General features: G+C 43.2%; 1 protein-coding gene across 1 annotated transcript in view; it reads left to right on the top strand.

The window, feature by feature from the left end:
* The window catches only part of LOC306814103 (BDNF/NT-3 growth factors receptor-like), an 89,554-nt gene that overhangs the window by 45,252 nt on the left and 20,464 nt on the right, over positions 1–23,838 (top strand). Inside the window, exons 3-4 of the mRNA XM_079329829.1 lie at positions 4,229–4,365; positions 8,812–8,944. Of these exons, the coding sequence (XP_079185955.1) occupies positions 4,229–4,365; positions 8,812–8,944 (270 nt within the window). The remainder of the gene's footprint in view (positions 1–4,228; positions 4,366–8,811; positions 8,945–23,838) is intronic.

The following is a 23,838-nucleotide window of genomic DNA, read 5'->3' as shown; positions in this document are numbered from 1 at the left end:
TTCTAAAGTACAAAAGTAGTGTCAATCGTTACACATAATTTGCACATATAGTTCTATTCACGTAAATGGTTCTATCTGTTTTATCTAGAAATGCAAGGAATGTTCTGCTATGTTTTTGTTATGTCTGGAGCTAAGTTACTGAACATTAAACTAGTCTTTAGGACTTTTTACTCTCTTTAGGCACTTAAAGTGCATTCCTACTTAAAACTAAAACTTACACTTCTACTTCATGTCTGTGTGGCTTAATGTATTTTAAATTCTCTAAAGGCTTTAATTCAATCCCTGCATTCTTTTCTCTCTCTGAGGGACTCAGAGAGGCTTCTATTTTATACACTCCAATACTACTCTCTAACAGTGTTCAGTCCATGTTTTGCCCATTACCTCTCCCAATCACTCTCCTTATCTTGAATTCCTCATTATTTAGGTTGCGTGCCACAAAGGACTGTGGTGAATTGACCTTTGGTGGCTGCCAGGTACCCACCAAATCACTTTATCACTCCTACTCCTCAACAGAATAAAGATAAAAAATGCAATAAAAAATCTTGTGGGTTAAGATAAGGAGAGGGAAATCACTCTGCAGTTACCATCATGGGCAAAACAGGCTTAACTTGGGGAAATTAGCTTAATTTATTACCAATCATATGAGAGTGGGATAATGAGAAATAAAAAAATATCTAAAAAATCTCTTCTCATCACCCCTCCCTTCTTTCCAGGCTCAATTTCACTTCTTACTTCTTTACCTCCTACCTACGAGTGGCAGAGGGACATGGGGAACGGGACTTGCAGTCAGTTCATTACCTATTGTCTTTGCTCCTCCTTCCTTCTCATGTTTTTCCCCCTCCAGCACTGAGTTCCCTCCCAAGAGAGGCAGTCCTTCATGAACTTTTCCAACGTGGGTCCTTCCCATGGAATGCAGTTCTTCAAGAACTGGTCAGGCATGGGTCTGTTCCACAGGGTGCAGTCCTTCAGAAGTGGACTGCTCCAGCAAGGGCCTGCCATGGGACCACAGGTCCTGCAAGAAAACCTGCTCTGATGTGGGCTTGTCTTCATGGGCTGAAGCTTACTTTGGGGCATACCTGCAAGAACAGCTGCTCCACTGTGGGGTCCTCCATGGGCTGTAAGTGGATATGTGCTACACCATGGTCCTCCATGGGCTGCAGGGAACAACCTGCATCACCATGGTTGTCACCATGAACTGCAGGGGAATCTGTTCTGGTGCCTGGACCACCTCTTCCTCTTCCTTCTTCACTGACCTTGGTGTCTACAGGGTTGTTTCTCTCTTTTTTTTTTTTTTTTTCTCAGTCCGCTCTCACAGTTGCTGCACAGCGTTTTTTACCCTTTTCTTAAATATGTTATCATGGAGGCACCACCAATATCACTATTTGGCTCAGTTTTGGCCAGCAGCAGGTCCATCTGTCATGGGGGCAGCTTCTTGTGTCTTCTCCTAAAACCCACCTCTATAAGTCTCCCAATGTCAAAACTCTGCAAACTCAATATATACATACATATCCAGTACACCAAATAAGTTCTTCTATATGAAATGATAAATTGCAAGTCAAACTTTCCTGTAGTTGTTGATGAGAAATGCCTCATAATTGGGGATAAGGATTCTTATAATGTGTAAGTGTTGTGGTTTAGGAATGGTATTCTCCAATTTAGTGCTCCCACTGAAACCACGTGCTGCTTGCTTGCTCCCCCTCTTCTGTGGTGACTGGAGAGGAGAATTGGAAGCACAGAAGGGAAAGATCATGGGTTGAGACAAGAACAATTTACTGGAAATAGCAGTGAGATAAGAAAATGCACAGTAACAGCAACAATATTAATGACAGAGAGTACAAGAAAGGCAAATGATTCCCATGGAAACAGCAATACCTGACCTCTTCCTCCTCAATGCTACACTGACCTGGAAGGGACCCCTTCTCCTTGGAAGACAGTCCCTTCCCCCCCCACCCAGCAATGATGCGAGGTGCTCTGAAATAACCTCTGGGTCCTGGCCATGCTGCCTTCTGGCTAGTGCAAAAATTAACCCTGTCATGGCCAGAACCACAACAGTAAAAGCTCCAAATGATGGTACAGTATGTCTGAAGAAATATCCAGCATGTTATGCAATTATTATGTTCTGAGTTCTTGCATACCTAAAGTCTTTTGACATTCCTGGAAATATTTTTGAAGAGGCTCAACTTCAAAGTAGTCTATAATGTGTTGGGCTTTTGAAGCACTCAATATCAGTGTGTTACTCTTCTGAAAGTTTTCATTGTTTTGGGCACTGAAAAATGAGAATAATGAGATATGAAGTAGTTTATACCTTTGTGAGATGGTGGGAGAGTCCTGGATTTTGCAAAAGTTAGGCTGACTTACTGGTGAGTGATACCATCTTTCAATTTTTATTCTTTTCCCTCTTTTGTGAAGTCTGCTTACGTGTCCTATATTGCAGCTCTGTGCAGTTGCTGTTCCTCTTTCCTGTTCTTTCTCTCCTCCAGTGTGGTGGTTTAACACCAGCAGTAAATTGAACTCCAAATAAACCACTCCCTTTCCTCTGCCCCTTCTGGAGGGACAAAAGGAGAGACTGTGGCTTGAGATAACAATTTACTGAAAGAACAAAGCAATGGAATAAGAAATGCACAATAACAACTGCAATTGTAATAGCAAAAGTATACAAAACAAGATGGGGATTTACCCACCAAATGGTGTTCAGCATTGGGAGCAAAAATAAGATGGTGGACCCTCCCCAGAGTTCATGACCATGTGGCTTCCCCAGACAAAGATAAAATGCACACGCCATGTGGCCTATGGGAACAAAGGCAAGATGGTGAGGGGCTCCTGTGGTTAGCATTTCCTCCTGAAACCATGATGATATAAGTGGTATAGAATAACATCTTAGCCACACCCACACAGCGCTAAGCTCTGCCTCCTCTCTGCAACCAGGACAACTGGTTTGATCTCTTCAGGGCTTTGTTTCCTTCTTGTGCACTTTGTACTTGAAGATCTAGGTTTTTCTCTTCTGTCTATGATGGTGTGAGAAACCAGATTTGCAATTTGGAATTTTTTGGTTTTTTAGAAGTTTAATAAGGGATAAAAAAAATTAACCAGTGCTGGGGTGCCCTTGGCTTTTGGCCAAAAAGCACCATGGTAAAGTCAGAGTGTGATCTACATACTGTTACATTACTGAGGTACATACATATTCATGTGCTTCATGCATTATTCAAACATTCTTGTGAGTTTTTGATGCTTCAGGAACTTTTCAGTTTGTTTTCTTTACACTCTTAACTTTTCTGCACAACATCCTGTGAGACATATTTTATTTCTTCTTGTGTCTCCATCCTGTTGTTCCACATCCTCTGATAAGGGTTTAACAAATTCTTCTGTGATTCTTCTCCTGTGTTATGCTTTGTCACTGTTTTCTCATCTCTTGGAGAGGTCAGTCAGCACATGTGGGAACCAACATAATTATTTCCCACCATTCTTTCAGTCACATAGAAGCATTCTAAACATTTCATGTTTTTGCTAAGGCCTACGATATAATACATTCATCACACCACTATTTCTATAAACTATATGGTACATACTTAAACTAATAGATTGTTACACTAACGAACAGCTAAATATAATTATACATTGCACTATATCTGAATATTTATGGTCAATATCAGCATGCATAAGCTAATACATAAATGCAAAAGCCAATATTACATTGCAATTTTTAACAAAGGATTTCAATCTCTTATGTGATACCATTGGTTAATGACATTTTCATGCTAACTGTAGTGGAGAATAATGGGAATACCACAATGTGAATTAGTCCCGGGAAAATAGAGATTTCATTGCAACTGCTACAACAGAGATTAAATCTATTTTGCTAAAAAATGAGGAGTTTTCTTGAAAGTTAAAACCTAAGTTAAATTAACTACTATTTGCCCACCTGAAACATTTTCCTCTATAATTAGCTTTATGTATTTCCACATGCTAGAATGTTTCCTTTAAATGTGAAATGAAGGAGGCACAAGAATTATATGTAGCAGCTTAAGGATTATTTTATATATCTCCAGCAATGCTGTTTGTACCCCCTTCCTGAGCAGTAAGTGATCACAGTGAATTTTATGTAAGCAGTGTTCTTCATTTAATTCATATGCTTCCCATAGGATTGAGCAATATCTATTTCTGGCAAAGACAAATATCCACGTGGGTTTTTTTGGGTGTGTTTTTGGTTTTTTTTTTGCTTGTGTCATAGACTTGCCCTCAGCAAACTTAAGCAATTACAACATCACCATGGTGGAAGGAAAGAGCATCACACTGTACTGTGATACTACTGGAGGGCCAGCCCCTAATGTATCCTGGGTGCTCACTAATCTTGTTTCCAACCATGAGGTAAGTTTCATATTCAAATATGTGGCAATTCAGAGACAAGACATCTGCCAAAGAATGAAATAAAGCCTTGTCTCTAACTTTTAATAAAAAATATGGAATAGTAATGTTATGGATTACATTTATTTTTAATTGCTTTCAATACATGGCAACTGCTGCGGTGCTTTTGGAAAATGATAAACATTTATTCCTTGAGAAACTGGTTTGCACTTAAGCTTTTTGGATGTTCTTTTGTAAATGAGAGTGCTGTAATTTCATGCAAGTAATGTAGTTAATCAAGATACTGAATCTTAAGTACTTTCTTATCACAAATACCTGTATAGAGAGAACAAATTCAATCTACTCTAATTGTGAGAAAAGTTTTGTCTCTAATTTTATTATAGTCTTAGGCCAAAAGCTTGATGTGCTGAAATGTTAGTTGTAAATATTAATTACTTTGTGATTTAATTTTCCTTTAACAAAACAAAATAATAAGAGTCATCAAAGTCAAGGTTTTGCTATTGCAAAATTTTCTTATGGATTATGAAAATGTTTTCACAATAAACCCACCCAGAGGGGGAATTTTGTTACCTGAGATCCTGGTAATCTGTGCACCTGCCTTAGGCTGTGTATGCATTGGAGATATACTGATTCTTTCTGATGGAGATGTTGATAAGGAGAAGCATTTAAGCAGGTCTTCAATGTTGGGCTGTTGACCTCTGTTATTTACAGAGTGCAAGACCCTTTGTTGTTTACAATTTTATGGCATTGGCTCCTCTGCATTCATGAGAGTGCAGACTACCTAAAATTTGATGTGTACTTCCAAAAATGTTGCTGCAGTATGGAAGAGACAAGGCCTCTTAAACTGCATTTTCTTCACTGAGGTCATTACATTAGGCTTATGTAGAATTTGACTAGCCTGTCTTTCAACTTTCCTAAGAGCTTTGCAGAGCTCTAGTTTTATTGTTAAACTTTTCTCTAATGTGCAAAAAAATCCCAAATGCATGAGTTATCAGCAAAAACTTAAAATAGTTTGAGGAATTTCTGAAGTTGTGGTGTGAGGGGTTTTTTGAGTCAAGCAACAAGACAAATGTGGGATATTTTTCAAAAGGTAAGATCACTTCAATTTGTAACCTTCCCATCTCTCAAATGCCATGATCAGTTTTCTTTGAGCTTTCCTGTAAAGCTTTTTTATCCTGACATAACATTGTGAGAGGGGTTTATAATATAGCTCTGGAGCACAGTAGTCTTTCCAGTAGCAGAAGAATGAGTGCCTTTAAGAGCTCATTTGCCATTTACAGTTTTCCTTTTCTGTGAGTGTTGGTTTTGGTTACATTTTTCTCACTTCCATATTTTTGTTTCTGCCTCCCTTTTCTTAACTTCCTGTGCTTCTTCTCCCTGATTTGCTTGCCTGTTTTGCAAGGAGAAATGTTAGAAAAGTGAAAACCAACCCTCAGTCCTGCAACATTAATCACATGCTCAGCTTTCATAATGCTGTATAAGTTGGTTAATGTCAATTAGACTTCTCGCTGTGTTTCAGCCTGAGCCTGCAATTTGAAGCCCTGTGATTTAGTTCCTGCTTTGAGGATTGTTAACCTCTGAGAGTTGCACACAGAGAGACATGCATTGAAGTATAGGCTTTTCCCCTCCTCCTGCCCCAATGGAACATTTAGCTGGATTTAAAGTGTCATATCAATGTTTAGAATTCTGGTTCTGCAATCCTGTATGCAGTAGTGTTCTCACATGTCCCCATTTTCTCCCACTGGAAGTCAGTATGGTTTTACACGTGTAGCATACCATTTCGCAGAATCACAGAATATTCTGAGTTGGAAGGGATCCACAAGGATCATCAGGTCCAACTCTTAAGTGAATGTCCCATATGGAGATCAAACCCACAACCTTGGCAGTATTAGCACCATGCTCCAACCAACTGAACTAATCTCAGTGTTGGTATTTGCTCGTGTTCTGTGTAGCATTGTTGGGGGCTGAGTGTTTTTTCTGTTACTGTGTCAATTGAAAGAATTTTTCCCATTATCATGCCAATGGAGCTGGCCGGGCTACACCCAGGGTCTCTGATGGGTCCAGACAAAAGGGGGTGGGTGGGGACGGCCCCGGAGGGGCCTCTGAGGCTTCCGGGAGGGCACTCGCGTTTCCGGCGAGCTGGGAGCAGGACGCGCTAGATCGTTCAGCCACGCGGCCGAGCACAGCAGAGCCAGACCCTCTGCGATCACCTGCCCTGCATCTGCCCCGTTCCAGCCTCCTGCCTCTGCGGACACAGCTGATCACCCGAACACACACGGTGAGCGAGGAGCCGCCGCTCCCACCCATTGCCACCGAGACCGGCGTGGCCGCTGCTGCCCCTCCCCCCTCCTTCCTGCCTCTGTTTCCCGCTTGCTTTTTGGCAGATCCGGACTGGGACTAAGCACAGAGACAGCGTGCTTGCATCTAAAGGGACTGACACCGAGTTATCTATTTCGTTCTGTTAGCAATATTAACTGTTATTGTTTTCTGTTTGTACAGTTAGATATATTAGTAAAAGAGCTGTTATTCCCACCCCCCTTATCTCTGCCTCAGAGTCCTTGATTCAAACAATCATAATACTTGGGGGAGGGGAGTGGAATCAAAGTCTCTATTCCAAAGGGAAACTTCTGCCCTTACTGGCAGACACCTGTCCTTTCAAACCAGGACAAGCATCAAAACATATGTGTACAATAAGTACCCCACAAGGCTTTTTTAAAAAAGTCATCCTAATTCTTGCTTACTTTCTAAATTTGTTTGGTTCCTTTCTGTCCTGGTTTGAAAGGACAGGTGTGTGCTAGGGAAAAAAGAAGGGTCTTGCCTTGAAATGAAGAAAGCAAAATCCCTCCCTCTGAACTAGTATAATTTTGAAATTAATGGGCTCTCAGGCAAAGATATGGGGATAGGAATAACAGTTCTTTACTAATGTATATAACAAGGCAAAACAAAACAACAACTATTAAATTAACAACAAACACAACAGGAACTCAATACCAGTTCTCTTGGCTGTGAACACTTTCCACTGTGGTGCAGTTACCGTCACCACTGGCAGTGAGTGCTGGCAGTTTCCCAGTGGACGGGCAGATGCGATGGTCCTTGTGCAGCTGCGGGAGTGCTGGGGTTGATGGCGGCTGTGTCTCAGATAGGAGGAGATGGAGGAGAGGCGGGACACTAGGAAAACAGCAAGTTGATGCAGGAGGATGTCCAAGCAGGGGTGCTGAGTCCAGCAACAGAAGAGGCAGCACCCAGCATTGGGATGGTCAGGGGTGTAGCAACACCATTTCTCCTCCAAAGCCAAAAAGCGAAAGAGCAAGCAACTGCCTCCCCACCCTCCTCTACCTGCTTTGAATCTCACGGTGCTACCCCTTCCCTGCCCCCATCCCCTCCCCACCCTCTGAGACAAACTCCCAAAGAAACGGGGAGGGTCTCCCTCCCCCCATCTCAACGTCTCAAGGACCTAGCCATCAGTGCCCCTTAGCATGTCAATGGGAAAAAATTCCACAGGCAGGGAGGAAAGAAAAAATCCAACCCCCAGCACTTTTCTTTTTAGTAATCTTACATTTTATGAAAAAGTTGAAGTATGGAAATAGTAATTATTTGGCTGTCATTTTAAGGACCTCATTTGAGATAACGGAGGTTTTAATATCTAGCTTTGCTAGCTGGTATAATTAAAAAATTGTAATTTCTTTTTGCCTACATTTTGTAACTTTTTTTTTTTTTTTTTGCAAATTGCTTTATGCAGTGTAGCATTGCTGTGTATTTAATATAGCATTTAATGCATGGAACTTTCTGTGAATCATAATTCTTACCTCAATTAACCTGTGCTCAAGCACAGTAAAGCAGCACTTAGGCAGTAGTTCAGTTAGTAGAAGGAACATATTTTCTTGTGGAGGGTTCCATGATAGCAAGAAGCTTTTAAGAGACATTTGGCTAAGGAGGAGAGGCAAGATATTGTCAAGCAGCAGTAGAGCTCAGAAGGCAGTAGTAGAAAAGATGTCAAGTGTAAATGAAAGAGATAAAAAGAAGAGTAAAGTGAGGACTGAACAGAATAGAAGAGGGAATAAAAAGATTAAAGACATTAATAGTGGACCATATAAATCAATAATGAAACTGAAAAGAGGGATAAGCAAGGGAATGGATGCAGAAAAAAAAAATTTATATAGAGGGAAAGAGAGGTCAAAAGAAGGGAGAAACAGAAAATGGCATAGTAGAAAAATGAATGAGTTTTTGGAGCTTTGAATCCATCTCTACCAATGATTGCAATTTGTTCTGCGGGTGTTTTGCATCTGCTTGGATAAGATACCAAAGTAATGCTTTGATTATTTACAATTTGATGCAGCTAAAAGGAAGAAAAAATGGAAAATGCTGTTGAACTGTGGCCAAGGGTTCCCACTCTTTTCATTGTTTCTTTATGACATATTTAGCACATTCATATTTTTTAATCATTTGTAGAGTGACACAAGTAAGAATCCTGCCTCACTAACCACAAAGAACGTTTCATCTGTGGACAACGAACTGTGGATTTCTTGCATAGCAGAGAATATTGTGGGAGAGGACCAAGCCTCTGCTGAGCTGACAGTATTCTGTACGTAAGCAGAATAAACCACATTTGAGATAGCTATTTTGGGTATCAATATTTGTTGGACACACAGGTTGTTGAAAGAGAAACACACTTTAGGCATGTGAACTATCTATTGCAGTCCATTATGGGAATAGCCCAATAACCAGTTGTTATTTGTTACATTTTTTGGCTCTGACTTCTTCAGCAAAAATTATGTTTCTAAATGCTATGTTCCTTCCAGTCTGAACACTCTGTAAGTAAATGTCTGAAACCCCAAATACTCAGTGATACTCTTGGTGTGAACAGATTTGCAATGGTCTGCATATATATGCATGCTATCTTAGGAATTAAGAAACATATATGCATCAAGTAATAGAAATTATTTATACTAAACAAAAAATTTTAATTTTTAAAAAAAACTAAACCGGCAATTGCTTTGTTTAAAAATTGGCACACTTGCATGATTTGTTCTGTCAGATGTAAATTTATTTTTCATAGCTTTGAATAATTATTTGTCAGGGCCAAGGAAGAGGGAAAGGACATGTAGTATACAAGCATTAGCTTCTTAGACCTGAGATTCCAACCTGAGTTCATTTTCTATGAAATATGTTTTCACAAGTTGCAGTGCTCTGCTTAACTGAAGATGGAATGGAACACTAGGTAGACATTTTTTTCAGCATGTGCTCATGACAGCAAACTTGAGAAATCACTCTAGAATCACTTAAAATGTTTTGTAGGTGGGAATTAGATATGTAATAGCCATAGAAAGAGACATAAACTAGAAATGTTTAAACAGTGTAACCAAGATTTTGAGATCAGGACTGTTATGAGATGAAATTCGATGGAGTTAAGAATAAATATCAAGGAAAATTTCCTAACAGAGAAATAACATGCAAGGTGTTGGAATAGTCTCCTGAGGGAAACAGAAGTCTGTAAACTTGAGGCATTTAGCATGTTTGAACAAAGAATGAGAAAATATATAGCAGAAAATGGTCAATCCCTGACAGAAATATTCTTGCTTTGTTTCTTTTTAAAAAGTGTTCTAGGTTACAATGTAAAGATATGCCCAAAGGTATATATTCTATCACCATCTGCTGAAAACAGGTGGGGCAGTGATTCTTATCTCTGTGGGAGATATCCTGTGCTAACGGGCCGTCTGTTAAAACCAGATGAGGCAATGTTCTTTATCTTTCCCACGACCCACTCTTCCTCCAGGAACATATCTTTTGTTAATGGGCCATTGAGCCCCACTGTATGACTGATGAAATTACATCATCCCATTGTGAGATGCTCTGCACAGCCTGCTCAGAGGGGAAGATGTGGGATCACTGTCGCATCTGCTGGTCGAAATGAGACCACGCCTTGGCAGAGAGGGGGTGCAGTTTATCAGCGTCCACGGCACAGGACCGGAGAGGTGAAGGTGGTGACCCCCTCCCACCTATGGATGTCACAGCAACCACCGGCATCCCTGAAGAAGGCTCGGTTGCAGACGTGGGAACAGCGGTACCGTCCATTGTCAGCGAGGCAGGACACAGCCCTGGAAACGAGGGGGGGCCCAACGGCATCCCAGAAGGGCCTGTGAGAGAGCCCAGAACTTCCGGGTATGTAGGACTTGACACTGGAGGCTGCGCAGTAGGTGGTACTGGCTTGGCCCCCACAGCCAGTGGCGTCTGTCGTTTTGCCCCTGGGGGTGGGGCCCGCAGGTGGCAAGGGACCAGCTCTCATGGCTGGGCCGTCTGCGACCCGTGGCTGCTCCACGTAGGTGATTGTGTAAGGCATCAACGTTGCAAGCAGAGTTGCAGTTTGCTCTGTCATGGCAGCTAGCATTTGTACCACCACATCGACCAGAATAGCTGGCATTTGCACTGTCCCTGCTGGCAATGGGAGGGCTATGGGCATGGTGATGTCAGAGACTGTCCATCCCGCCCCCACCCCCCAGAGAATAAGCGCTGCGGGGTCTTGCAGGGCAAATGGGGGGGGCCGCCCTGCGCTGCTGGTGTTTTGTCAGTCCGAGTCTACCAGCGAAGGGTACACTGGTTGAACAAAGTCTTTTGGAGAAGAATAAATGGGAGGAACATAGTCATTAGGTGACAAATATTTCGCCTGGGGAGGTTTTGGGCAACAAAGCTTTGGGCGGGGCAACTCTGGCTTCAGGAACTTCCCAGGATGGCAGACAGAGTCTTCCTCGCTCTGTTCTGAACCTGCCTCGTTCCATTCAGAGCCTATTTCACCCTCCTTCTCCTCCTCCATTAGGCTTTAATTGATGATCCCCCAGGTGCTTAACAGAGGGGAAAGTGAGACATCCCTCCCCCGCTGGGCTCCGTACAATCAGTCCCCCAACTTTCCCCATGCTTTCAAAGAAAAGGCCACTCCTGGATCCTCAGAAAACCCACTTTCCCTGGCCCAAGCTAACAAGGCAACCAAGTCCTTGTCTGAAATCGGGGTGTCCAAGCCTTCCGGGACATCCCTCCAAATTGAGAGTATGGTTTCTTCTTGTTTAGTTAAATGGTTTCCCATTATTACAGGATTTCCCACCTAGCTGCTAACCTGGGAGAGGGGGGGGGACACCCAGTACCTCTCTGAGGGGAGACAGTCGGAACGCCGCTCGCAGCTCTCGCTGTCCAGACCCACCGGTGCTTGTGCAGGACTCTGGGCCGCTTGGTGCTTCCGCGTGCTGCAGGGGCTCTGCGTGCCGCAGGGGCTCTGTGCACTGCTGGTCTCTGTGTCACTCCTCCACTGCTCCAGAGTTCAGAGACTGGTCCCAATCGCGCTGTTCAGATGGAGTGCAATCTCGGTGGAACCTCTAGATGTCGCAGTATACACTAGGAGTTGTGTATAATAACGACAAAAACTTCTTGAGCTTTGAGGCTAAAGAAGCATTTTATTGAAAGTTGGAACCATATTTATAGTGTGGTTCGCAAGTCTCGAACAGGACAGCAGTCCATTGGACAATAGAAGAATACATGTCCTGCCACGTAGCAGGAGAACTGTTTCTCTGTCAACACCAGGTGTTTAATCTCTGTTATTAATTACTTTTTGTTTTTCCCAAAAGTTATCATCCTGGGAAAGGCTCAGGCCGAAGCTGAGAAACTGTCTCAGCCTGGGAAAAGGTTTCCCAGCATGAGAAAGAGAAAAATAGCTCAGAGCCTGAAAAAGGCCTAGCAAACCATGCCTGGGCCTTCAGTGGTGTCCACAGCTCTGTGATTCCCATTCATGAGATGATTTGTAAACTGGAGAGCCAAGGGGTCATCAGCAAGGCTCATTCAGCCTTCAACAGCCCTATACGGCCAGTGCTTAAGTCCAGTTGAGAATGGAGACTGATGGCGGATTACCGTGGCCTGAATGAGGTCACACCACCACTGAGCTCTGCCGTGCCAGACATGTTGGAGCTTCAGTACGAACTGGAGTGCAAGGGAGCAGTGTGGTACACTGCCATCGATATTGCCACTGCCTTCTTCTCCATTCCTTTGGCAGCAGAGTGCAGGCCCCAGTTTGCCTTCACCTGGAGGGGAGTGCAGTACACCTGGAACTGACTGCCCCAGGGGTGGAAGCACAGTCCCACCATCTGCCATGGACTAATCCAGGCTGCACTGGAAAAAAGAGAGGCTCCAGAACATCTACAGTATATCGATGACATCATTGTATGGGGGAACACAGCAGGGGAAGTCTTCAAGAAAGGAGAGAAGATTATCCAGATTGTGCTGAAAGCTGGTTTTGCCATTAAGCGAAGTAAGGTTAAGGGACCAGCTAAAGAAATTCACTTTCTAGGTGCCAAGTGGCAAGATGGATGTTGTCAGATCCCAACAGAGGTAATCAACAAGATCACTGCTATGTCTCCACCAACCAGCAAGAAGAACGATTTCCACTGGGGCCCTGAACAGCAACAAGCATTTGCCCAGATCAAGCAGGAGATCTCTAGATCTCTCATGCGGTAGCCCTTGGCCCAGTCAGGTCGAGACCAGAGGTAAAGAATGTGCTCTACTCTGCAGCCGGGAACCATGGTCTGTCCTGGAGCCTTTGGCAGAAGGTGCCTGGTGAGACTCGCGGTCGACCACTGGGATTCTGGAGCTGAAGTTACAAAGGGTCTGAAGCCAACTGCACTCACAGAGAAGGAAATTGTGGCTGCCTGTGAAGGAGTTCAAGCTGCCTCAGAAGTAGCTGGCACTGAAACACAGCTGCTTCTGGCACCCCGTCTGCCTGTACTGGGATAGATGTTCAAGGGAAAGGTTCTTTCCACACATCACACCACCGACACCACATGGAGCAAGTGTATTGCACTCATCACTAAGCGCGCCGGTACTGGAAATCCGAATCACCCTGGGATTCTGGAAATAATTACAAACTAGCCTGAAGGCAAGAATTTTGGGTTATTTTCTGAAGAAGAAGAGGAGCAAGTGGCACATGCTGAGGAAGCACCATCTTATAAGGAGCTCCTGGAGACTAAAGACGATATGGTCTCTTCACTGATGGCTCCTGCCGAATTGTAGGTGCTAACTGGAAATGGAAAGCTGCAGTATGGACCCCCACAAGACAAATTGCACAAGATACCAAGGGACAAGGTGGGTCAAATCAGGACGCAGAGCTTAAGGCCATCCAGCTGGCTTTGGATATTGCTGAACCAGAGAAGTGGCTGAGGCTCTATCTCTACAATGACGCATGGATGGTAGCCAATGCTCTCTGGGGATGGCTGGATCGCTGGAAAAAGGCCAACTGGCAGCGCAGAGGGAAACCCATCTGAGCCACTGAGATTTGGCAGGACCTTGCCACTGGAGAGGCTGACCGTGAAGGTTAGACATGTGGATGCGCATGTACCCAAGAGTCGGGCTAATGAAAAGCATCACAACAAGCAGGTGAACCAAGCTGCCAAGGTGAAAGTATCACAGGTGGATCTAGTCTGGCAGCACAAGGGAGAATCATTCCTAGCTCCTTGGGCCCATGATGGCTCTGGTCATCAGGGGGGAAATGCAACATACCGATGGGCCCCTGACTGAGGGGTGGACCTTACTATGGACAACATCTCACAGGTCATCCACAACTGTGAGACCTGCACTGCAATCAAACAGGCCAAGAGGGTGAAGCCTTTGTTGTACGGTGGACGATTGTCAAAGTACAGGTGTGGGGAAGCCTGGCAGATTGACTACATCACCCTTCCCCAAACCCGACAAGGCAAGCACTATGTGCTGACCATCGTGGAAGCCACCATTTGATGGTTGGAGATTTGCTCTGTGCCGCATGCTACTGCCCAGAACACCATCTTGGATCTAGAAAAGCAAGTCCTGTGGAGACATGGCACTCCAGAGAGAATCAAGTCTGACAACGGGACCCATTTCAAGAAAGGACTTATCAACACCTGGGCCAGAGAACATGGTATTGAATGGATATATCATATCCCTTAACACGCACCAGCTGCCGGGAAAGTTGAATAGTGCAATGAACTCCTTAAAATTACCCTGAAGGCACTTGGTGGGGGAACCTTCAGAAATTGGGAAATGAATTTAGCAATAGCCACCTGGATGGTCAACACTCAAGGGTCCATCAACCAAGCTGGTCCTGCCCATTCTGAACCCCTGCACACAGTGGATTGAGACAAAGTCCCTGTGGTACACATGAAAGGTATTTTAGGAAAGACTGTTTGGATTAATACCACTGTGGGCAAAGGCAAACTCCTCCATGGGATTGTTTTTGCTCAAGGACCTGGTTACACTTGGTGGGTAATGCCAAATGATGGAGAAATTCATTGTGTACCAGAAGGAGACCTAATTTTAAATGTGAACTGTGTTTAAGGTTTGATTCTGTATTTAACATATATCTGTAAGAGGGTATTGTTTTAGGTATGATGTAGATGGTAATAGAATAAGGGGTAGATTATGTCCTAGGTTACAATAAAAAGATATGCCCAAAGTTCGGTATTCTATCACCTTCTGCTGAAACCAGGTGGGGCAGTGATTCTTATCTCTGTGGGAGATATCCTCTGCTAATGGGCTGTCTGTTAAAACCAGATGGGGCAATGTTCTTTATCTTTCCCACAACGCACCTTACCTCCAGGAACATATCTTCTATTAATGGCCCATTGAGTCCCATTGCATGACTCATGAAATTACATCATCCCATTGTGAGACGCTCCACCCAGGGGGAGGAGCTAAGCCTTTACTGTTATAAATGAACGCAATGGGCCATAAAGGATCGAATCAAAATTTAAAAAATTTATTAGTTACAGAAGGCAAAAGCAAAATCCGCAGCACTGGGCGACAGAGGAGCTCCCACTCCGAAAACTGCCGCCCCCCTCCTTCTTTGTTCGTTCCTTTTAAGTTGTTCAGTTTCCGGGGTTCCATGCCCCTCCTCTAGTAGTTCTGCGCACGCTCCTCCAGTTGCTAGGGGGTCTTCTTCTGCCTTCTGGTGGTCGAGGGATGAAGGTGAGTAGTCTTCCTCATCCTTGTTTTACTGACCCTTACTAGCACTTAAAGCGATATGTGATTAATGCAAGCAAAGTGAAAATAACTAACAGCATCTTGGCAAGCAAAGCAAAACAGAGACATCTTGGCTCACTCTCAAGGTCTTTCAGACAAGCAAAGCAAAATAATTAACAGCATCCTTGCAAGTACACCAAAACAGCAAAACGATATGCCAGCTTCCAAGTCCTTGCAATATCCTCTCAAGGTCTATCAGGCGAACAAAAGGTTTTTTTACTCATTACAACTCCCCCCTTTTTCTATATTATTACTTTTGTTCGCTAAACCTTTGTAATTCTTTTTTACTGAATTCTAAATAGTCTTCTGTTTCTTCCCCATTTAAGGCTTCATATTTTGCTCGTATTAACATGAGGTGAGCTGCTTCTAACCTGTTCTTTACTATGCTAATGATTTTGTTAAAAATACAAGGGCTAAATGTAAGTCCTAAAATTAAGAAAATTACTGGTCCTACTATGGTAGACAACAAGGTTGTTAACCAGGGAGAATAGTTAAACCAAGATTCATACCAACTTTGTTGGGCCTCCCTTTCTTTTTTACGTTGCTCCAGTTGTTTCTGGAGCTCAGCCATAGTGTCAATTACTATCCCAGTGTGGTCCGCATAGGTGCAACAGTCCTCTCTCAAAGCCACACACAGTCCCCCTTGCTGTAAAAACAGCCGGTCTAATCCCTGTCTATTCTGTAATACAACTTCTGAAAAAGATCTTACTGATTTTATGAGACTGTCCATTGCCTTCTCTATTCTACTTAAATCCTCATCTACTGAAATTCTGAAATTTTTAAATCTTTGCTGTTGGTTCACTAAGGAAGCCACTCCTGTCCCCACTCCAGCCCTTCCTATGCCCAGTAATACAGCAACTGTGAGGGCTGTAAATGGTTCTCGTTTTTCTATGTGATGCATTGGAGGGATTTGATGAGCATACACATAGTCTTTTGTGTAGTATACAATCCGGGGCATTACCATGACCTGAATGCAGTATTCAGATGTTTCATTGAAAATAGATACTGATATACACGGGATTACTCCTAATGTGTTACAAACCCACTTGGTGTTTGCAGCAGGGATTAACCATTGGGCCGGTTCGTGGGAATCAGTTACGGCCATTTTTACCCCTCAGAGGTGGTCTTTATCTCGAGGTATGTTGCCTATACACCTCCCCTTCCCCCTTACCTGAGCCATTGACACTCCTGGGGTGTTTTCTTTTCCCCTTTTCCAAAGGCACAAGGAGGGATTGGTCCCGTTTACTCTTTTAGACTTTGCTACAGAACCTAAAGCTTCATAAAAGGGTGGATTAATACTGTAGCATAACCAGCACTTCTTAGTCAAATTGGGGTATGTGTCATTCAACAGCCTAAAGGTGGCTTGTAGAATTTTCCATAGGGCCCCTCTGATACCGAAATAATGAGAAAAAGGACTAATGTAGATATAGTAGTAGTCATGCTAAGGCTTAGAAAACTGCAGTTTTCGGACAGGCCCTGAGAACCTACCTTGTGAAACAATAGTGAAAAGAATTAGTAGAGCATATAGAACATTTAGAACTGTGAAAACAATAATCAAAGGATTTAGGAGAGCATATAGGACATCTAGAAACTTTCAAGATAAGGCTAAAGTATAATAATAATAAATAAAGGGTTCTGGTGATGGACAAACATACAAGGGGGATTAAGGGGGGTAGCCTATAGTTCTGAGTAGACAAGCATGCAGAATTTATAACTTTTAGGAATGATACCTGCAAGATTTATGTATCTGTATTGTTTTGAAGAATGTGTATTTCTGCACGTAGACCACTTTGCAAAAAGGTATAAAAACCTGATGGAAAAAAGGAACTGTGGGATCCTGACTTTGGACGCTAGTCCGCAGGTTCCCCGGGCCCTGAATAAAGCACCGCATAAACTAACTCTGTTAGTTTGTGTTCTGTTTGGGGCATCGGGCAACAGTTTTCTGGCGACCCAGATGGGACTCCGGAGGCGGCAGGGGCGGTTCGTTGGCTGATCCACTCCACGCCGGCACCAGGTGATTTCTGGGGAGAACATCAACCCATGCCCGACCCCGCGCCTGACGGACGACCTGGAGGTAAGCCCGAAGGTGCTTTATTCTTTTTATTGAGGGGAAGGGGGGCCTGCCGATTAAGTCGGAACGGCGATTCCGCACGGGGGTCACAGACGTCTTTAAGGTTGTGGAAAAGCCTAGGCGCTGACCGTCAGACGCGGCAGTGACTGCGCAGGTTCAGCACTTGCCACTCGAGGCGACGAGAAAGGCAAGATTGGTGGAATGGTGGAAAAGGGTGTGAGTGTTGTGTGGTGTATATTGTAAAAAAAAAAAAAAAAAAAAAAAAAAAAAAAAGAGGTGAAATGATGTCTTTAAAAACGTTTAGAACTATGGCAAGTTCTGGGATAGAAATCCCGGACGATTCGCCTTTGGGCTGTCTATTAAAACATTGGAATGTGGGGAATTTTGGTCAAGAACTAAGTAAAAGGAAATTGATTGATTTCTGTAATCATGTATGGCCTTTATATGAACCCGATGGTATGCAATGGACTAGGAACGGTACACTGAATCCTGACATTATTACACCTTTGATGCATTTTCTGCAAAGTAATGAAAAATGGGATGAAATACCGTATCTAGACCTCTTTTATTATTTGAAAGATAAACCGGAGTGGCAAAAGGAGTGTGGGATCATGGTTTTGAAAACATTAAAGCAGAATTGTGACGGATGTAAGGGTTGGCAGAAAGAGAAGGAATGCTCGGTTAGGTTTTCGGAACCTGAGGAGGATGTTTTTTTGCTGATAGCCCCTAGTGCCCCTCCGGTGGAGGAACGTGGAGAAAGTATGCCAGAGGTAGAAAGGGAGGATCGGGAAGCAAAAATAGAAACCACTGATGTACCACGGACCCCCTTATGTGAAAGAACTCGGAGAGGGCGGTGGGAGGTGGAAAGGAAGAAAAAGGAAAAAGGTGCTCATTTAATGGTTCCGCTCCATGAAGCTGTCGGGCCGCAGGGGGAACGGGTCATAGTGAAAGTTCCCTTCTCTCTGAATGATTTACTAATTTGGAAACAATCAGCGGGGGCGTATCGGGAGGATCCTGAACGAACTGCGCGGGTGGTAAAAATGGTAATTAAGACTCAGAACCCAGATTGGAATGATTTACAAGTTTTGTTAGACACAATAATGGATTCTACTGAAAAGGAAATGGTGTTTAAAGCTATGACAGAGAAAGCACGAGTAATGATTAGGTTGCGGCTTGTGGATGGTACAGTAAATGATTTAGTACCTAGGGAAGATCCGGAGTGGGATCCCAACTCGACGGGCGGGTCTCGGAGACTTAAAGCTTATCAGGATTTGTTAACAGAAGGAATACGGAATGGAATACCAAAAACTTTGAATTGGTCTAAGTTGTATTCGGTCAGGTAGGAAAAGAATGAGTCTCCGTCAACCTTTTTAGAGCGGCTTAAGGAGACAGCTCGTAGATACACTAATTTAGAAGTTGAAGGGGAATCGGGAAAATTACAGCTAGCATTAATTTTTATGGGGCAGTCTCAGGAAGATATTAGAAAGAAATTACAGAAATTGGAGGGAGAGGATACTCGGAATTTAGATAAACTGTTGGAAGTTGCGTGGAAGGTATATAATAATAGGGAAAAAGAAACGGCCAGGAAACAACAGGCTACTATGTTGGCGGTGTTACAGCAAGCGGCTGGAAATAATATGAGAGGGGGGAGTCGTGGACGTGGACGTGGACGAGGAGGGGGAAGAGGAATGGCAAAGGGGGGAATGCCAATGGGTGCAGGAGGACTTATGGGTCAATTGAATATGGGAAGAGGGAGAATGCAGCTAGGGATAGATCAATGTGCTCTATGTAAAAATAGAGGACATTGGAAAAATGAATGCCCTCTCAACCAAGGAATGGGTTTTGGGGGTGGAATTATAGCCAGCGGGAATGGAAATCAGGGATTGATGAATAATACAGGTGCTTTCCCGGGAAATCCCCAAGGTGTCGCCCAAGCCCTTATGATGGGGAATTACCAAAATCAGAGCTGACTAGACCAGGATTTAAAGGTAATAATGGAAGTAGATAGGGAACCATTAGAATTTAGAGTAGATACGGGGGCATCATATTCAGCTGTTAACACTAAGCTAGGACCTTTGAGTGATTCTACTATCCAAGTAGTGGGGGTTACGGGACAAGTTGAGGAACGAACATTTTTGCGGCCATTAGATATAAAATTTGGGGGGAAAGAATTTGATCATCAATTTTTATATATGCCAAATATCCCAGAATCGCTATTCGGGAGGGATCTATTGTCAATGTTAGAGGCAAAGATAATATTTGAAAAAGGTAGAGTAAGATTGGAATTTCCTGAGGAGAATATTGCTAAGTTGTTTGTAGTAAAAGAAGTTGAAGCAGCAGAAATACCACAAGAAATAGAACAAGCTGTAGTACCATGGGTATGGGAAACAGGAGTACCCGGAAAATCAAAAGCAGCACAACCGGTTGTAATGGAACTAAAGGAAGGAGCCTCCCCAGTAAGGGTAAGACAATATCCTTTGAAATTGGAAGCACGAATAGGAATAGCACCCATGATTGAACAATTTCTTAGCTTGGGAATTTTACAGGAATGTGAGTCAGAATTCAATACTCCGATATTCCCAGTCAGAAAGCCAAATGATAAGTATAGATTAGTTCAAGATTTAAGAGCAATTAATAACATCACTAAAGATATACACCCAGTAGTAGCTAATCCGTATACATTGTTGACAGCTGTGTCGGAAAGGTTTAAGTGGTTCACAGTGATTGATTTGAAAGATGCATTTTTCTGTATCCCCTTGGCACTTGAAAGTAGGAAATACTTTGCCTTTGAATGGGAGAACCCAGACACGGGACGCAAGAAGCAGCTCACCTGGACGCGTCTACCACAAGGATTCAAAAACTCACCAACTATTTTGGAAATCAATTGGCTCGAGAGTTAGAAGAATGGAAGACGACTCAAGTAAAAGAATCACCTTTCTTATATGTTCTCCTACAATATGTTGATGACATCTTTATAGCCTCCACAGAAAAGGATGTTTGCCTCAGACTCACTATTGGATTACTTAATATGCTGGGACAAGCTGGATACCGAGTATCGAAAGAAAAAGCTCAGCTGGTAAGAGCCCAAGTAATTTACCTAGGCTGTGAAATTTCACAAGGGGTGCGAAAGTTGGGAGTTAATCGAATACAAGCAATTTGCACCATACCCACACCACGAAATCCACAAGAGTTAAGATCCTTTTTGGGCATGGTAGGGTGGTGCCGCTTGTGGATCCCAGAATTTGGACTAAAAGCAAAACCCCTGTATGAGGCAGCCAAAAGCCCTGTGTTTCAGTGGGGACAAACTCAAGAAAAGGCATTCCAGAGTCTGAAACAAGCCTTAAAGGAAGCCCCAGCACTAGGATTGCCAGATCTTACAAAACCTTTTCAACTATACGTAAATGAGAGACAGAGACTGGCAATAGGGGTGCTTACCCAAAAACTGGGCTCATGGAAGCGCCCGGTGAGGTACTTCTCAAAGCAGCTAGACACTGTAAGTGCCGGATGGCCAGGTTGTCTTAGAGCTGTGGCAGCAACAGTGCTTCTAATTCGGGAAGCCAGAAAATTGACTCTGGGAAAAAGGATGGAAGTATTTGTTATCCACATGGTCATTGCGGTTTTGGAACAAAAAGGAGGGCATTGACTCTCATCAAGCCGCATGTTACAATACCAGGCACTTCTCCGAGAACAAGATGACATTGAATTAAAAATAACTAATCATCTCAACCCAGCAGAATTTCTTAGGAGCAGCAGCCAGGAAGAAGGAGGCGAATTGACACATGACTGCGTAGAAATCATTAAACAAGTGTATGCCAGCCGGAACGACCTGAAAGACAAGCCTTTGGAGAATCCGGAATGGGAACTGTTTACAGATGGATCCAGCTTTGTGGAAAACGGAACCAGGCATGCGGGATATGCAGTAGTGACTTTGACACAAATAATAGAAGCTCGAGCTTTAACCCCGGGAACTTCAGCCCAGAAAGCCGAGATACATGCTCTGGTGAGAGCCTTAGAATTGAGTCAAGGGAAAAGAGTAAACATTTGGACTGATTCAAAATACGCCTTTGGAGTAATACATGTACATGGAGCACTATGGAAAGAAAGAGGACTGTTAAATTCTCAAGGATCAGAAATTAAGCACAAAGAACAAATATTAGCACTATTAGAAGCAGTGCATAAACCTCAGGCAGTGGCAGTGATGCATGTAAAAGGACATCAAAAGGAAGAGGGAAAAGCGTTCCAAGGAAACCAGTTGGCTGACAGAGTTGCCAAACAGGTTGCCCGAAAGGTATGGACACAATTAGCTTTATTGCCAGTGCGAATTAACCCTGCAACTTCTTTTCTTGAGCAGAAACCATGGTATGCACATGAAGATGAGAAGCTTGCTCAAATTCTCCAGGCCCAGAAGAATGAAAAAGGATGGTATGTCACAGCTGTAGGTCAGGTTGTACTGCCAACAAAAGTAATGAAAACAATTTTAGAAATCGAACATAACAAGTGCCATTGGGGAGCAGACGCATTGGTACAATTTTTAAAACATGAGGTGATTTCCAACCAGATGTTAACAATGGCAAAACGGATTAATGCCACGTGTCCTGTCTGTATTAAAAATAACCCAGTGACAACAAGGCAAATACAACTAGGAAAGTTACAAGTAGGGCCGCAACCAGGAGACTATTGGCAAATAGATTTCTCAGAGCTACCAAAAGCACAAGGGTACCGTTATTTACTGGTGTATGTGTGTACTTTTTCAGGGTGGCCGGAAGCTTTCCCGTGCAGGACTAACCAGGCAAAGGAAGTAATTAAAACCTTACTACGAGAAATCATTCCTAGATTTGGGATCCCATTAGGAATGTCCTCAGATAAGGGACCTCACTTTGTGGTTGGAGTAGTCCAAGAGGTAGCCAGAGTATTAGAGATAGCTTGGGATCTCCATACGCCCTGGAGACCACAATCTAGTGGCCAGGTAGAATGGATGAATCAGACATTAAAAGGGCAGATTAAGAAAATTTGTCAGGAAGCAAAGATACAGTGGCCTCAGGCACTACCTCTAGCCTTGCTAAGAATCAGGATTAAACCCAGAGAAAAGATAGGAGTAAGTCCATACGAAATTTTGTATGGCAAGCCATATCATGCTGCAACTTACAAAGGGGACCCTCACTTAGTAGGAAATCAAGTATTGTTGAGTTACATTTTGTCTTTAAATAAAGTCCTTACAGCGCTGTGGGAAGCATTGCAGTGGAACCGGCCTCTGCCCTTGGAAAATCCTGTCCATGACATCCAGCCAGGAGATCAAGTATATGTGAAGAACTGGAATACAGAACCCTTGAAAGAAGTATGGGGCGGTCCTCACCAAGTGATCATGACTACCTACACGGCAGTGAAAGTCCAAGGGATCGACAACTGGATTCACTACACTCGAATCAAGAAGGTCCCGTCAAGATGGGAAGTACAGCCTCTGTCAGCAACAAAGCTGGTGTTCAGGGCAAGGACTTAGTTCTTTTAACATTAGTCTGTATAATGCAGGTGGGAGAAGCATTTGTTAAAATTACAGTTCAGGAGCCAGATGTAATGGTGCCAGAAGGTGCGGAAATAAATTTAACCTGTCTGTTTTCTGACAACCAGAGAGCTGGATTAAAAGAAGTAAAGGTAGCCTGGAGACAAATCACCACAGATGAAGTATTTACAGAAGGAATCGTGACATTTTGGGATATGGAACAGCAAAGAGGTAACACCACATTGACAATATTTCATATGCAAGCTGATCAGGTAGGACAATTCTCATGCATTGTGTGGATTAGAGAAAGCTTTGATTATGGGGACATAAATGTAGGTATTTTAAAGGAAAATAAAACCCGAAGGGGGTACTCGGTGCAGGTAATACCAGTCAGTGCACAGGTAGATATGTGGAATGAATTGAGAGATACAAGCTTGGCATTACAGAGAAACCAGGAACAACAAAATTTAGTAGTAGGGTTAATTCGAGATTTTGGACAAATACAAAACGTATCAAAAATAACGGCATGTTTACCTCTGCCACAAGCTGCAGGGGAACCAATCCCTCGGGGAGTGATTCCAGTAGGAAATTTACCCCTAATAAAAAGAGGTAAGAATGGAAGTTGTGAATTAAAATTACGAAATAAAATCGAAATTGAAGAAATATGGGAAAAGGTTGGAGAAACATTAAGAATATTAACCTATAAGGATTGTCTAATTAGCCATGGAAGGTTAGGACAAATTAGGGATTGGGGAATTCAATTAGCAGCAGGGGGAAAAGTGAAACCTGAAGATGCTGCTAAGTAGGAATGTTTTATACCACATTGGCAAAAGAAAAGAATACTTAAAAATGAAAGCTATTATGAAATGATATGCCAAAACTC

This window comes from Erithacus rubecula (genome assembly GCF_903797595.1).
Source record: "Erithacus rubecula genome assembly, contig: SUPER_W_unloc_5, whole genome shotgun sequence".
In the NCBI taxonomy this organism is placed as follows: Eukaryota; Metazoa; Chordata; class Aves; order Passeriformes; family Muscicapidae; genus Erithacus; species Erithacus rubecula.
The sequence above is the reverse complement of the archived record's forward strand: the minus strand, read 5'-3'. Positions and strand labels throughout refer to the sequence as shown.